We start from the raw sequence: 16,735 nt of genomic DNA on the forward strand, positions 1-16,735 counted from the left end.
ATGTATATGGGAAATATTTAAAGTTTTATTGATGAATATAATATTTTGAACGGTCAAAGTTGTTGCAATGGAAGTGATTTCTTGAATTAGTAGGTGGAGAATTATGTTCTTCAAACCAAATTATTTTTTTAATTAGGTGAAGAATCAGGGAAGGTGATATTTTATTATTGGTTTTTTTATCATATAAAATCGACTTAGTAGTTGTATACAAAATATGCTCAAACACGAACACCTCTTTAGATATTGATGTGCATTAAAACGTAAAAATGGATTATGGATTTTGTGCCCTTTTAATTATAGTTCGCATAAAGTATTCTTGATAAATAAAAAGCAGCTTTAAAATGGTTATCTCTTTTGTAAGATTTAGGCTATATTTGATATAATTTATATTTGTAAAATATTTTATATGATTTATATTTGTAAAAGACTTTTATATAAGTATTTATTGAAAAAAATCACTTTTCGATAATTTTGATTAGAGCTATTTTTGAAGGACAAAAGCGTTTTTTTTTTAAATTATCCAAATACTTTACAATTAGCTTTTAAATTTTAAAAACTGTTTTTAACTTTCGAAAAACTATATCATCGAAACCAAAGACAATATAAGCAGTAACTTGTTTATTTATATATTTTTGATAAAAATATATAGCAGTAGTAATAAGTGGCTAACTAGCATACACACGATAAAGTAACTAAGTTTAAAGCATTTTAGGGGCACATGGTTAAGTAACTAAGTTTATAGCATTTTAGGGACACATGGTTAAGTCTATAGCATTAAATAGTATATTTGGGTCAGAACCTGTGTGGATGTGTCTTAAATCTGCGAATGTAGGATATATATATATATATATATATCCTTGACAGGAGTGTTGGAATGAAGACCATCTCTTGACAGGAGTAGGAGTTCTTATATAAAAAATAAAGAGAGAACAAATTCTCATAAGCGTATGTTTTGCAGTTAGGTGTGGAATTGAGTTGCAGTATGAGTGGCATGCAGCGCGTCAGCGGCAGAAATCAAATTTTAACAATCCAGATTCCAGAGTGAGTAGAATAACACAACGCCTGAAAATATTTTACACACATAGATAGCCACTTTGCATGCTCTGCTTTGATTCTTCATGGGATTGAGGTTGAAGAATGAATGCAAGATTGGTGTAGCAAGTTTAATTAGAACAATTTGAAATAAATTAACCAAAAAAAAAAAAAAAAGGGAAATAAGACATTCAGCAAAGCAGCTGACACCCTCCCCAATCTTTTCAGCCAGACTTCACAAAACAAAGCCCATTCTATTCATATATAAATGAATTTTGTTCTGCAACAGGGATGGGCTTTCAAAGCTGCTGAAGGGAACAGCAAATAACAATCCATGGGGAATCCATGAAGCCAAGGACAAGGGTCCAAGGATAGATGAATTATGAAACAACAAATCTTAAATAAACATGCAAGCTATTTTAACATTTTGTAGTTGTGGCTGAAAACGATTGACAACTTAAAACCGTCTCCTAACACAAGGTTTTCCAAAAGAATGAATCGCTTTAGAAACGCTTTTTGGGAATCAAAGTTAGAAGATAACGGAGCAACACAAGAAGGATTTTCAAAAGAACACGTTATGGACTCATATGCTCTTTGTTAGTTGGTTCTGATGTGTAAGAAGCTTGTTTTTTGTTTTAATAATACATTCGCTTAACATTTAAAATTATTAAGAAAGAAAATTGAAAGGGAATTGCAGAGAGAGATGGTATAAAGTAGAGCCATCCTCTCACATGCAAAGAGTCTCATCATCCGAACACCTTTTCTAAAGAGCATATTCTTTTAAGGCCCCACACCACCGAAATCAATCAGCCTTTTCAAGCAAGTAGGGCAGCAGAATCTCCCGAGTTACAACATCTTGTGTTTTGCTCAAGAAAGCAATCTATGACCCATAAAAACTCAATTCATTAACAAAGCCACTCCGAGGGAGGAGTAAAACAAACAAATAGAATACAGAGTGTTTTTCTTTTCATAGAAAGGCCTGTTTCTGCAGACTTTTGAGAAACCTGGCCATCTCTCCCTAGACCTCCCACCCACTTACATGGAGAGAATCTTTTAGTTATAAAAAAAAAAAAAAAAAAAAAAAAAAAAAAAAAAAAACCCTTAGTCAAAACTTCCCACTACACAGATGTCACATGTTTCTAGTCACAACCTAAAGATTAAAATTAAAGAGGAAATAAAAAAAAAAAGGTATACAGGAGGACATTACCCTAGATTTGAATGATACATAGGGAAAATGAAGCAGGGCAGAAGGTAAAAAGGGTTTCCTATTTTACTTCATGGACAATTTGGATTTCTACCAGGGCCTCCAAAGTAAAAGTAATGGCCCCAGTCCCCATTACTGCCAGTTTGAACATCATAGCAGTTGGATTGCTCAGTGAAGGTACCAATTCCCTTAGGGGCTTTAAGATTATTGGAGTCATCAACAACTTGAATATTCCTGAAATAACTTGCTTTGCCAAACCCTTCCTCCGGAAAACGACCACTTCCCATTTGAGTTGAAGTGTGCTGACTATCAGGCTCTGAATTCACTACCTCGCCTCCCCACTCAATCATGGATGCACTTTCAGCCAAGTATGAGAATAGAAATGAAGGCCAATAACCCAATACATAGTCATTGCCAAATTGCATCCACCAATGCCCTTCTTTGGGATCCTACATGCATAAGGCTACATGTTAAATAGCATAAATGATAATTCCAACCCACATTTATAAATAATCTTAAGAAGAAGAAAGCTGCAAGTATAGACCAAGACCAACTACTCTATTTGTAAAAAGAGACACCCTGTATTTAACCTATCTTAACCTACAGCGTTCTTTTTCAGAATGTGATATGGAACAAATATTATTTGTTACTTTTTTGCGTCCCTTGATAAACTTCAGAGAGTGTTAGCCAAAACTTGTGATGTTTTCGAGTCCCCCTTTTCAACTACATAAAGGATACCCCCTTTTATTTGGGAAAACATATATACGAGGATGGTAACCTGGGTGCTGATATTGCCAAGGATGGGTTTGTTCATCCAAATGGAAACTCTTTCTAAATCTTGCTAATATGTGGGTCTCCACAAAGTTATCCAAGGGCACTGACTGGTCTTTGGCTTTTACCTTCCAGACAAGGATACTAATATCATATTGGGAACTTCGAAAGGCAGATACAGGAGAGATGCTTGCGCCCATTGCTATCTCACTGTTGATTTGAATAAAGCCCGAGCACAGTAGGTTGTAGCAACCTGTAGCTTGATATGCATCACTCTGTAACACATTCATGGATAAGAAAATTGTGTTAGAGAAATCCACAACAAAAGTAGAAAAAGGAAAGCTACAAGGAAAACCCAAAAAAGGATGCAAAATAATTATAGGAACTTACGGTCCAGTAAGTAAACAATCTTGTGTTGTTATCACCATATAAATCAGGGCTGACCTGTTGACATTATGTTAAAGAAAAACAGGTGTTATGAAAAATACTAATTCCATTCATGTTCAATCATGTTTGGCCATTGGAACTTGGAAGGGTTACAGTGACTGCGATATTGATACCTGCCAGCCAGCTTCAATGCTGTTTAGATCTTCACCAAATGACCCTCCCAGTATCCACAGCTGAGACAAGCTGAACTCATTAGGCTGTTGTATTTTGGGTTCCCAAACATTAATGGTTGCTCTTGCGCCATAGTACTTGTCTCCTTCCACATAAGCTATAGCATGCTAATAATTCACCGCACCAAGAAGGAAAGAAGGAAGAAGGAAATTAACAAAACGAATAAAAGAGGTCTACAAGGGAAAAGAAATAAATAAAAGACATTCCATTTTCAACAAATATTTACCTGATGACCACTCTCATTAACGAGATCAGGATCTGCAGACCTGGGTTTGGGGATGGTTCTGTGCTTCTTCCTCCCATACCTTTTCACTGAGCTTGCTCTCAGAACATCATCTTCCTTTGTTCTTCTCACGGGTATAGTATCTTCAGGGCATTTTCCATTCACGTGCCAAAGCTGAGTTATTGGATTTGACCTTTCTTTGGGTTTTTCAGACACCTTGTTCTCATCAAACAGCCCTTCCGGATGGTAGGTAGGCCTCATCTGATAAAAGAAAGCAAACCCCAAAACAAATATAAGAAGCAAGTCATAAGTAAAAATATACATAAATTATAACAGAGCGGCAACATGGTGGAGAAGAATGAACCTGAATCTTGTGGTCTTTGAGATAGGGGTGATCAAAAGCTGGCTGATGAGAGATATGAATACAGTCTATTACGTCCCCATCTGGGCTCTGTAAAAAATCAAAAGATTAATATGTGAGATCTTATATTGAACTCTAAAAACCACAATTAATCACCAACAACAAACAACAAATTAGCTTGATGCTGAGAGAAGCAGTAAAGGCACTTAATCAGAAAGCCACAGAATAAATTATAAAATTAGAGTGTAAAAAATACTTTGACCAAAGGACCGGGTTAGCATAAATCTTCTGCAGTAGGAGGCCATTCAAGATGACAGCAAAAAATGAGTGTAAAATTTTCTTTGTTTTTTATTTTCTCAAATTCAGGTGTAGTGCTTCAACAACTGGCCTCAAAAGAATCTTCGCAGAGAAAGGAGATAACAACATAATACATATGTATATACTCACAAGAAAGAAGTAGAAACTACCGAAGGGAAAAGCGTTTGCATCACCCATTTGGTTACCGAGAAAATTTCGGTAAAAGAAAAGAAAATATTTTACGCATTGAATGTTTTTGAAGTTTCTACTACATTTACTAATACCAAAATATTCAACCTCTACTTGTTTAAAAAATAAAAGAAAAGAAAAGAAAAAAACAAAAAAAAAAACAAATCCTTTCACTAATATTTTTCCACCACTTTCCCAGAGAGCACACAAAAGTGATTAGAACAAAAACAAAAGCACATAGTAGGAGAAAGGGGAAAGGGGAAAAGGCAAAGAGAGTAAAGCGACCTTAATGCTTTTCACGGCGGGCTTGTTCAAGCGGTTGAGATGCTTCTGAACCTCAAGCTTCTGCCTTGAAGCACTCAACCTAGCCGCAGAAGACACCGAGTTGAAACCCCATAAACACAAAGCCAGTATTAAAGCTTTCCATGTCCACCTGGCTCTGCTAACATACGCTTCACCACCCATCTTGTGAAAACCCACAATAACAAACAAACACCTTCCAAGCAAAAAGATGCTGAGCTAGCACTGAAAGCTCCCTACACTGGGGACAAGCACACAACTACATAAGCAGCTCAACCGCATTCTCCATAGTTAACAAAAACATCCCTCTCTCTCTCTCTCCTCCCTTCCCTTCCCTTTCCTGTGCCTCTCAATCAGTCACTTCCCCCCCTGAAAGCCCAAAAAAAAAAGATCCAAACTTTGAAGTGGGACAAGTTCTGGTTTTGAGGACAGAACTCTCCCAGCAGTACCACCTCGCTTTTACAATCTTCTCTCGCCCTGTAAAATACCCCACGTCCACTTTCTCTCACTAAAAACCAGTGGAATCACTTTCTCTCTCTCTCTCTCTCTCTCTCTCTCTCTCTCAGCTTGGCATTAAAACCTTCTGGTCTAGTTTCTCTCTCAACTTTCTCTCCATTTTGTCATTTTTCCCTGTGCTTTTCTTCTGTTGACAACGCCCACCTGCCTTACTACTTTTTTTACTTTTTTCTTTTTTTATTTTATTATTTTTGGAGGGGTGGGGTGTGCACGAGGGGTAAAAAAAATAATAATAATAACTAATAAAAAAAAAAAAAGAGCGATAGAAAGAGAGGGGAAAATTTTATTTTTATTTTTTTTTTAAAAAAATCTAATTGAAAAGGGTTTCTCACAATTCATACGCACGCTGCTTCGTTTATGATTTGTCCCTTCTATCTTATAGCTATTCTAATCCCCACCCCCATTTCCATGCATGGTTCTTCCCAAATTCAAAAATGGGACCCACGTCATTTACCAATTTGCCCCCCTCCCTACCCCCACTTGGTTAGAGGCTCTCTCTCTTTCTCTCTCCCTCTGCATAATTGGACAAATCTAATTGATTTTAAAACTTTAATGGTTGGGTTTGGGGAAAGTCTGAGATTTTGCATTTGAGAAATTTTCAAACGCAATCCCTACTGGAGTGGGCTCCACACTTAGTTACCCTTCCCCGGTCCCCCCTCTCCCTCTGTTAAATAAATAATTTCTCATTTTAAATTATTAAAAAAAAAAAAAAACCAAAATGAAATGGGAATCCAATGAAATTAATTACCATTAATTAATTAATTAATTTATTAAATTTAAAACACACACAACAACACAAGTAGTAGACAATCACTGAGAGAGTCGCTTACAGCGTGGAGTCTCATCCACGATAATGTTTTTATGTTTTTCCTAAGACAAAGATTCTTATGTTCCAACCCCTACCTCAGTTCAGTTCTCCCATTAAACTTTTATCAGTTTCATTCTTTAATAATAAAAATTAAAAAAATAAACAAATCTTCTAAACAAATCTTCTTTTATTTATTTGATATTAAGTTGTTTTTGTTTTTACCCCAAAAAAAAAAGAGGATTACACAGTTACTCAGAACAGTTGTCCAAGGCACAAGTTTCCATGAGGCACTTTCATGCCCAAAAATGCGAAGTTTCAAATTAAGACATCCAATTATTTTAAAAAATAAAAATAACAATAAAAAAAAAGAGACATCCAATTGGATTTTTCTACCATTTTCGTATTGAATACAATCAACTGAGTTTCTTTTTTTTTTTTTTAAATGCAGTAGAATTTAATTTGTTGAATGGCCTGCTGGTGTTCTCTCTCTATTTTACTTCCCATTTTTCTTATGACAAAAAAAGAAAAAAACCCACGGGGTCTGAAATTTATAATGAAGATAAGTTTTGCACATCCATATACGGCTGTGCAATCCAATCAAACATTATTCCACCCAAAAAAAAAAAAAAAGCAATCCAATCAAAACATTAATAATGTCGTTTTAATATAGTTATCGTAAAAAGAAAGTGGAAGTCCGGGGTACTTTGGTCATTAAAAAAAAAAGAAACGAGGAAATAGAAATTTTATGGTTCCCAACAAAATTTAGGAAAAAGGCGACAGTGAGTGGTGAGTTCGTCGTCTCTCATTAATACCATAGAAGTCCATAATGGAAAATATATTTTTAGGGTGGTGGTGTAACAGGAGGGTGAGCTTTAGGTTAGGTCACGGCCCAAACCCAGAAAATAAGACAAAAAAGTAAGGTGTGGCCGTGGGGTAGTCACTGACGCAAAGCAAAAAGGCCAGGGCGTGAAGGGCGAAGGGCGAAGGGCGAAGGGCGAAGGGCGGCCCGTGTCCGTGTGGCTCTCGATGAAGAAATATGAATGATGATCAATCACCGTACACGTGTACGAAATCACATGTTGAGCTCCACTGTGGCACTGAGCCACTGCCGACTACATGGAAGCCCGTGAGCACCTCCCAGGCTACCAGTTAAAGGCGCGAATCACGAGCTGCACTCCACTTTCCCTTTGCAATTATTTTTTATTTATTTATTATTATTATTATTATTATTATTTTGTTTTCAAAATATAAAAAATAATAAAAATAAAAAATGACCGCTGCGATGCAACGGTAAAAACAAGGGAAAGCAAAAAGCACATACGAATCCAATGGGGGAAGTAAATGTTTAAATTACCAAAGCACCCATCCATCGATATTGATAATTTGATATGATATGATGGGATTCAAAATTGTACCACCTCATTCACTCTGACCCACTGACACACCACCACTCTTCTCTCTCTCTCTCTCTCTCTCTCTCTCTTCCAACAAATAATTCATCATTTTTATAAATAACCCCCAAAAAAAAAAAAAAATGTATTTGGATTTGGATGGTGGTCATGTCGTGTGGAAGAATGGGAGATTAGTTTAAGAGAGTTAAAAAGAGATAATAAGCTGTGCGTTGTTTGTCAGTTAGCGTGGAAGATCACATGCAGGGAGGACCGAGACACAGAGAGAGAGAGAGATGGGAGTTGCTGTACGTGACCGAGTCTACGCAGATCAACATCAAATACAAAATTGATCAACTAGTTTAGTTACTAATTAATCGCTGTTTTTTATAATAATAAAATGGTTTGCGAAATGTTTGCTCAAAACCATACGATTTTATATTTTCAATGGTGGACGAAAACTCTTCTATTTTCTTGCTATTCACTTTATTTTAGTAACAAGAATAAGCATATATTCTCTACCAAAAATATATACATACAGAATAGGAGTTTGTTTTGCTTTCCATTTTCTTTTTCTTTTTTTTCCCCTCTTTCTTGAGAGAATTCTAAATATTTATTTTAGGTAATAAACTATTAGAGATAAATTAAAGAATCATTGGAATATCTTTTTATGAAGGTTTAAATGAGTTTAATAAGGTAGTGGTGGATTAATGTGGCACACCACTAATGCATACCTTTTAAAGGTTTTCATAATATATGCTGCCTCCATACTAAAAGTAGCTTTTCACATAAATAACATTTTCTACGCATACATTTTCTGCAATTAAAGAGGCACTGCTTTTCTTTTTCTTTTCTTCTTTTCCCTGCGGTATCACTATGTTTTGCAAATAATATAATAAAAATAATAATTAAAAGAAAGGATTAAGCATAGCCTTTTGGTTTTTCATTTATATAATAATTGTGACCACAAAAAGGTCATGGCCTTGGTTCTAATAAAGTTGGCTTTGAGACTTTAAAAGATTGGAAAAAAGCGAAGAAAATTATGTTCAAAGCTTTTTATGATATATATATATATATATATCATACAATTGCATATATTCCATTCGACTATTTTTTTTTTTTTAATGCAAATATTCCATTCGACTATCCACCATGAAATGATTGCTTTTCTCATAGTAATATTTGTTCCATGCTATCTTCACAAAAACAAAATGAAAAAGTAGAAAAGCATCGATCCGTATGAATTTATAATTAATGCATATTGTACTGATATGGGCTAACTAAGACCACATTTTTATTAAGAGAAAGGGAGAGATTAGTAATGATGTAGCCTTTGGTCGTTGTTTTTCCACAAGTCATAATTAAAGCTAGCTTCTTTTTTTTTTTTTTTTCTTGATAAGATGATTAAGCTAGCTTACTCACTGTTAACAAAAAAAAAAAAAAAGTTTCAATCAAAAGCCCTTTTTTTTTTTTTTTTTTGTGGTATTGGGAAATTTGCAGCATATATATATATATGGATGGATTCCTGTCCATCACCTTGAAAATTATACGAATCATTTTGACTTTGAGGTGGTCTACAATATGAAGCAATGAATGGTATCATCATATCGATAAAAAGCTCTCGTTTTCCTCTAATATTTATTTACAACTTCTAAGTTTTTAATTTATAAGTAAAACAAATGACAAACCGATTGATCTAATTGGAATGAGTATTGACTTGGTCATGACCTTGCCGAGGAATATGCAATTTACAAAAGCTAAATACAAAAATAAGACTGCAACTTTGGACAAATAAGGGTGGGGAATGAATGAATTGGCAAAGGCCAAATAAACACTGAAGGGATCTCCATCACACATAAAGAGGGGACAACACTTACATATGGTATAGACGCTATGTGCAAATTATGTAATACAACCAACTGCTTTGCCTCAATTCATTTACGGGAATATATGTTGGTGCTTGAAGGGCCCTACACTAAGACAATTCTAAACCATCTACTTGGAATATTAGAATATCTGAATGATTTAGCGTTGGAATAATTGTTTGCTTAGGAATAAGTTAAAAGTTTGAGAGGAGAAAATCACATATTTTGCTTAAAGAGACAGTGTTACTATTTGGGTAGTTTTGGCTTCAAACCCACACAACACATTGCTTCTGCACCGACATTGTGACACAATCCACACCACATCTATCATCTATGATATATGCTTATGCTATGACAGATCTAGAGCACTCTTTTTTTTTTTTTTTTTTGGGATAATTACAGATCTAGAGCACTTATTTGTTTATCACTTAGCCAACAATCCAAAACACAAGAAAAGGAAAACCCAACAGAATGTATATGCACACACACACACACACACACATATATATATATTTATATATAGAAATTTCTATATATAATAAAAAAGTAATATCTTAATTAGATGTGAAAGCCATTACATGTAAATGTAATACAGAGGAGGATTTGGAATGCGTATGAGTGGTTGGTGGTGGCCACCACCTAGATTATATATATTGAGAGATGAAATGAAAGGTATAGGAGTCATTTTCTCTAAACCACTTTCCCATTATAAATGTATGTGGGGGATTAAATATATTTTGATTATTCTAGACTCAATTTCAAATTGACTCCCATACACACCAGCCGCAGTACCTCTATCCTCTGCAAAATCAGTGCGCCACTACTAAATTCTCTACAAAAATTTAGAAATATCCTAATTTTGCAATGCCATGTATTGCAGAGTCTGTCTTTCATTTCCATGGGTCATTAATACACCCATCAATGAAGGTCAAATGTTCTTCATAAAATAAAAAACCAAAGGATAAAATATGATTTAAGCGTATACGTATATACATAAAAGGGGTCCTAATTCCTGCTGCTGAAATGGAATACCCATCCTCTCTCATTGTATAGAGTATGGACCAGAGACAAGGGGGTCATCATTTGAGGCTTGACATATTTGGACAGCACACATACACAGAGAGATAAGTCAGCATAACTTAGGCATCCCACAAACATAACCTCAGGCCCCATCAAGTGGAAAGTTGGGAAGTTTGGAGAAGAAAAAAGCCATCGGTCAATGTCTACCAACAAATGAAAAACATAGGTTTATGCATATATATATATATATATTCATAAATGTCCCTGCTTTTTTTTTTCTTTTTTTTTTTTTTTCGGCTTTATCATTATAATTATTAGATATTTGCATTATTGTAATGGTAGTTGCTTTGCAAGATGGAGTGGAGCCTCTGCTTTTCTGGCCCTTTTTCAATCTCCATGTAAAAATGCTTACCTGTTAGTCTTAGCTTGCCCGGCTTTTATGAATTGGAGTTGGAGAAAGAAAGTTGCAACACCACGACCCCACGTTTGGAACATAACCAGCGTGATTGGTGTATAATGCCAGCACTCTTTTTACTTTTTTTTCTCCAAATTGTTGACAAAAGTTTATCATCATCTAGTATCTTCCCTATATGCCATAGAATATCTACCCATTCATTGAAATCGCAATGTCGATTAAAAGACTTTTTTTTTTTTTTTTAAATAGGGCTATAATTGCCCATATAATCTACTTCCTTAAAATCTTTAAAGGCATTCAATATATAGAGTGTCAAGTATTTGATGTAATGATAAACATGTAAAGAACCCTATGTTCTCTTTGGAAAAATAATCGGGTTTTTTGAAGGTTAAACCGATTTTGACCATCTTTATCTTACAGTGATATAGTCTCACTGTGTTAAACAATTCTGTCCTTGATACCATTTAAAAGCCCATTCATTCAGCTGGAGCGGGCTTGGCCCTTAAAAGTTGGAGCTTAGCTTATCATAAGTTACTTTTCGACATGACAACGCAGCACGTACAATAATAATAATAATCCCAGATTTTTTTATTTTTTATTTTTTGGGTATAATCGCCAACTTAGATTAACTGGAGTTGTAACTAATAATCAAATGGAAAACAATTTAAAGCTTTATTTACATGTTGATCACACTCGGCTTGGAATCTGCGGATGGGCTGCTTCCTCCCTGACCAACCACCAAAACCAGAAGGCCAATTTCCAGCCAATCAATACACATTCTTCCCACCATTTCTATTATACACGTATGTATGTTCATACATACATATATATATATATATATATATATGCCTCCATAAATATATAGTTGCTTCCCTTTCTTAAGTATCTGATTGAGAATAGAATGGCTGCGCGGAAGCAGGTTCAGCACTGAGTCATAATCGTGGTTTCAGCAATTTCTAATGGTACAAAGATATTAAACAACAAGGAAACAGAAGCGACTAGAACCAACAGAAAGATATACAATTATACATGTTAAGTTCGTATAAAAGGATCTTGTTTAAGGTTGGTCTGTTGATTATGGTGGTCATTTGGTTCTGAGATTGGCAGCAATGAGAGGAATTTCCTCCGTGAAGAAAGACATCACACATTCTTGATCAAAGCCAACATCTATTCACATCAAATGTAACACACAGAGAGAGGTATCAGGTACATATACCTCAACCACACATATACAGAAGTTGTATAATTGTAAATTCTATGCCTATCTATTTAGAAGTGCATACACGCACAAACACACGTGAAGATTTAAAACCCAAGGACAGTATGATGAATTTGCCAAGGCTGATCATTTTCCGTTAATCTAATAAGAGTTGCAGACACATTTATCCATTAATACAGGGAAACATGAGATTCTTCGAAATATCATACATTCAAAATCTTTAAATCATTTTACTATTCACATCACCTGCAATGTCTCACTAAAAGTGACTGACCAAGCAGCATAAACTTGCTTTACAAACCAAAGACACCTAAATTGAGTCGTCTTCAGGCCAGGGTTACTACTGCTTCACCGTTTCTATTGCGCCATTGGTCATGCTTATGCTATATGACATGCAAACAGTATTGAGAGTATTCTTTTGCTAAACATGTTTCTTCTTGGTTATGAGTTGGGATTCTCCGTCAGTATGAACAGGTACCACTCAAAAGGATGGAGTTTATTGAGGTATATATGGATTATTATTATTTTTATTTACTCTATAAACATCTCTAAGGCATTAGTCTTATCTCGGTCCTTTCAACCATCATCAAAAGGTAGATCCTTGTTTCCTGATATAACATGATAATTTGAGCAAGTAATCAACTCATACTTTCCAAAAGGTTGCAGCTCCCTAGAATTTTCCACCAGTCCTCAAATTGAAATACCAGCATACTAAGCTCTTATAAACATGATTCTTTGACCACTTCTTTCATAACACACTCTCTCCCCTAGTAGTATTTGAAAATGTGTTGAAGCTTATAGGATATAACACTTCTAGTAGCAACTTCTTTAATCCAAATCCACCGACTCAATGAGTAATTTATAAACAGATCCATGCTAACGAACAACCTGATTAATCATTGCAAAATGTCACAGCCAGACAACTTGAATAAATAACTGGCAACATAAATGTAGAAAACTTACAAGGTTGAGTTTTATCTAGAGATTAACTTCATTATCTACTAGAAAATACAATTAATGAAATGGATATGACTAGCATATCTCAGCCATTCTGGGGAAAACAAAGTCCCTAGAACTCAAGCAATTCGGTTGGAATAATCTATCTACTAATACACGCTTTGTTATAATGTAATGATGGGAAGCAAACACAGAATTGGGATCTCAATTAATCTTACTCACAATGAAGTTTTCTTCATCACCCAGAAATGGCTCTTAATCTAACTAATTACAAACCCTATGGCTGCTCTGTGCTAGTATTCTGTCCCCTTCAATCTGCATCGCAGGGCCAAGGGTTTTTCCAAGGAATCTAAGCTCCCAAGCTTGCAATTTCCCTGCAGCAACCATTGCCTTAAGAAGTCAAATATTTGTCCATAACTTTTTCCAGTGCCTCCTCCCAAGATGAACACAGTTTTACTAAAAGCAAGGACAGATTATGAGGAACCTATGGAATCCAATTAGAAGGTGTACAAATCCTGAACTTCTTTTACAGAAAAAGAGGGGAAAAGATGAATCTGAGCAAATAAAAAGAAACAAAGAAAATGATTCACGTTACCTGGCTTGTGTTAACTAGCTGTTAATCAACAAGGGATTTGGATTTTATTTTATTTTTTCAAGATCTCAGTCAATTCAAATCATGTTTTGTTAATTTGAATTGCATGCTAACTAAAATTACATTAAGATACGGGAAAATGAATTTAAATTCCTCGAGGGATGGCATGTCATCTCCAGTCGTCCCAATTCCAAATACGAGCAGAAATCAAACTACTACTCAGTTTCTACCTGGTCTGTGTATTCTTCATTGTTAACTCACCAGCATGATGTTTGCCATTCCTCTTTCTAACTGAAGGCTGAAACATGATAAATACATACTACTGTTTTATTGTCTTTGTTCCACAGATCCCAAAAAATTTGCAACAAACTCTTTTAACATATTTCCCCAACAAATCAAAATCAAAATCAAAAGCATTTGTGAACCAACAACTAGATAGGGAGGTTATCAATTATGGCTTTCTCATTGCCCTAGAAAATTAGGGTATTGCTAAAATCACATTTCACACATTTTGCTTCATGTTAGATTTATTTCTTGTCTATATACTTGCAGATGTCAACTAGGAGTTGCAAATCATATCTGATTAGTCAATAACTTACCAGCCCCTCAATAACTTCGTATGCATAACAAGTCAACATAATAATCACATGATCATTAAATCTCCTTTAAGCTCAACAACTCGAGAAGCCATTTAAAACTCAACAGTGCTTGGAGATTATTACTCAATTTATGGAACATGTAAAAAGATTCCCTGGATCAATTATCCATAAACTAAAATAATCTGGAAAAGTTGGAAAAAAAAAAAAGAAAAAAAGAAAAAAAAAAAAAAAGAAGAGAGAATCCTAATTCAAACAATAAAATAACTTACCCAAAAAAAAAAAAAATCTAATCTTATATAAATTAGAAGAATCCCAAAATTTCAAAAAATGAAAAAGAAAAGAAAGAAAAGGGAGAGAAAATTACCGTGCAGGAAACTCAAACAAGACGAAATGATCGAGGAATCAATCAGAGTGGGAGTCGTAGTAATAGTCATCGTAGTCAACGGTTGTGGATGAATCATCAGAATCAGTGTAAGCATAGGAGTAGAAGGAATCGGGAGGGGGAAGGCAGAGGAAGGTCCAGAGGCACAGAGCGAGACGACCCAGTTGCTGCAGAGGAAAGCAACAGATGAGATCTAAGAGCTGGTGGCTGCTGAGGCGGTCCGGTATGCATGTCAGGCATTGCCACGCGTCAGCTGACACGTGTGCCACTGACAGCACCAGCATGCTGTTGAACACCATTTTGGTCTCTCTCTCTCTCTATCTCTCTCTCTCTCTGACTGAGTGAAACTGCCAAGGAAGCACTCTGTTTTTCCAGTCCTTGGCTTTCTTCAATTGGGGTCTTCCACAGGATCCTTCAAAAGTTAGTTTGGTATGGGGGCGTGGCTAGGTGGGTCTTTTTTTAACACTGTTTTGACTCGTTATCGGGGGCCCTGTAGTATTGACATTCTGGCTCTCTCTACCGTGTAGAACAAATTACCTCCCTTTTAACTATACAACCAAAAGCCATTTCTTTTTACTCCTTTGATCTCTCTCAATGCTGTTGAACGTCATTTTGGTCTCTCTGCATCTGTGCGTGTGACTGCCAAGGAACTTTTCTACTTACAAATGTATAGATTAAAAAGCGTTCCTTTTTGGAAAATATATATATATATATATATTATGTATGAAACATATTTTCCTGGTTTACAATATAGTTGATCGCCTATTTCTATTTCCATCTCTTTTATTATAAAATTTTCCTGGTTTACAATATAGTTGATCGCCTATTTCTATTTCCATCTCTTTTATTATAAAATATATATATATATATATATTTCCATCTTGTCTGTGTCTGAGTTTCTTCTACACCAAACTAACAACTTGAAGCTTTCATAATTAAGGAGCCATAAGTATTGACTGGATAGGATTTGTTGATGGGTGCACTTTCGATATTAGCTAGCAGCTCGATTCTATTCCTTTGCCTTTTTGGTTTCGAAATTTATCTATTTCATTTTGTTTCTTTTATATAGACTACAATTTTTTTTTTTTTTCTTTGCTATGCTTGTATAGACTACAACTTGAACCTAAGTACTAAAAATATATGTGTGTATATAAAAACTACAACTTGAACCTAAGTACTAAAAATATATGTGTGAATATATATATATATATATATTCAAAGAAAAAAAAATCTTTTTTTCTTGGAATTCCATGTTTTATTTTATGGTTCCGAAGAAATACAAACCCAATTGCTTGTGGTTCCAAGCAAAAAAAAAAAAAAAAAAAAAAAGAAAAAATTGCTTGTTTGACGTGTCTCTAAGAAAAGAAAGTCAACCATGTTACCAAAAAAAGGGGAAAAAAAAAGAAAAAAAAAAAAGCAAAAGAAATAAGCTAATTTACCATTTTGGCCAATCTTCAAAGAAAGTTTCTCGTGTCTCTCCGCATCCTACTCTTGTTGGGATGCTCAAGTCTATCTAAATATGCCAAAGGCCTTGAAACATTTGTATTCTTTAGCAAATGAAATGCATGGCGTACAAAGCTTTAGTGATGGCGGTTCTGATGTCTACCCTGTTGTTGATGGCAGCCCACAATACAGAAGGAGGAGGAGGAAGAGGAGGTACGACATCTGCAATGTGCGTTGATGATTGCATGAGAATGTGTATGAAACTAGAGCGGGCCACAAAATCATCATGTGACCAAGGTTGCATGCTGGGATGCAAACAGCTGAGAGGAAAAGGACCTATAAAGCCACCTGCTGCTAGTGATTGATATAATATATCAACTGCAAAACACGGCATGCTGTTGTTGGTCGCTATTACTGTTCTCCATATATGGAAGTTGTATTGTATTGTATTGCAGAAATTGTTATGAACTTGGCCAAAGTACGCAGTTCCTTTTTCCTTTTTCCATTTACTTCCCAATCCGAACACAGGAAATTTG

The 16,735-nt window shown here is 35.1% G+C and overlaps 2 protein-coding genes and 1 long non-coding RNA gene across 12 annotated transcripts; 1 reads left to right on the plus strand and 2 right to left on the minus strand.

Annotated features, from left to right (window-relative positions):
• Nucleotides 1–1,915: 1,915 nt before the first annotated feature.
• On the minus strand, nucleotides 1,916–5,709 carry LOC107415018 (protein neprosin). Of its 2 annotated transcripts, none has more exons than XM_016023268.4 (7): nucleotides 4,981–5,677; nucleotides 4,213–4,299; nucleotides 3,852–4,109; nucleotides 3,568–3,732; nucleotides 3,398–3,451; nucleotides 3,136–3,282; nucleotides 1,916–2,685 (listed from the first exon to the last, which is right to left on the minus strand). In XM_016023268.4, the coding sequence occupies exons 1-7, from the start codon at nucleotides 5,158–5,160 to the stop codon at nucleotides 2,308–2,310; spliced, it is 1,269 nt and encodes a 422-aa protein (XP_015878754.1). In that variant the 5' UTR covers nucleotides 5,161–5,677; the 3' UTR covers nucleotides 1,916–2,307. The 2 variants fall into 2 exon arrangements, with proteins under 2 accessions (XP_015878754.1, XP_024928618.1); XM_025072850.3 differs by having other exon boundaries at nucleotides 2,432–2,685; nucleotides 3,015–3,282; nucleotides 4,981–5,709.
• A 5,857-nt stretch (nucleotides 5,710–11,566) lies between these two features.
• Nucleotides 11,567–15,388, minus strand: LOC107415082 (uncharacterized). 9 transcript variants are annotated; one of them, XR_003055718.3, is made up of 3 exons: nucleotides 14,739–15,387; nucleotides 14,037–14,073; nucleotides 13,151–13,557 (listed from the first exon to the last, which is right to left on the minus strand). XR_003055718.3 is itself a non-coding variant. In XM_016023362.4 (2 exons), exon 1 carries the CDS (start codon nucleotides 15,053–15,055, stop codon nucleotides 14,777–14,779), a length of 279 nt encoding a protein of 92 aa, XP_015878848.1. In that variant the 5' UTR covers nucleotides 15,056–15,388; the 3' UTR covers nucleotides 11,567–11,912; nucleotides 14,739–14,776. The 9 variants fall into 9 exon arrangements, 7 of the variants coding, with proteins under 7 accessions (XP_015878848.1, XP_015878849.1, XP_015878845.1 ...); XR_007240459.2 differs by having other exon boundaries at nucleotides 14,006–14,073; XM_016023362.4 differs by lacking the exons at nucleotides 13,151–13,557; nucleotides 14,037–14,073 and adding an exon at nucleotides 11,567–11,912 and having other exon boundaries at nucleotides 14,739–15,388.
• On the plus strand, nucleotides 15,066–16,693 carry LOC132803477 (uncharacterized). Its single transcript, XR_009638747.1, has 2 exons — nucleotides 15,066–15,203; nucleotides 16,380–16,693. It is a non-coding gene; the product is annotated as an uncharacterized LOC132803477 (long non-coding RNA).
• The last annotated feature ends 42 nt before the right edge of the window (nucleotides 16,694–16,735 follow it).

This window comes from Ziziphus jujuba, chromosome 4 (assembly GCF_031755915.1).
Source record: "Ziziphus jujuba cultivar Dongzao chromosome 4, ASM3175591v1".
In the NCBI taxonomy this organism is placed as follows: Eukaryota; Viridiplantae; Streptophyta; class Magnoliopsida; order Rosales; family Rhamnaceae; genus Ziziphus; species Ziziphus jujuba.

Coding starts and splice junctions, on each gene's coding strand:
- LOC107415018 (XM_016023268.4), bottom strand. CDS start 5,160: ATGGGTGGTGAAGCGTATGTTAGCAGAGCCAGGTGGACATGGAAAGCT. Junction 4,300..4,980: donor CCGCCGTGAAAAGCATTAAG/GTCGCTTTACTC, acceptor GATTTTTTACAG/AGCCCAGATGGGGACGTAAT. Junction 2,686..3,135: donor TTAGTATCCTTGTCTGGAAG/GTAAAAGCCAAA, acceptor TTATGCATGTAG/GATCCCAAAGAAGGGCATTG.
- LOC107415082 (XM_016023362.4), bottom strand. CDS start 15,055: ATGGTGTTCAACAGCATGCTGGTGCTGTCAGTGGCACACGTGTCAGCT.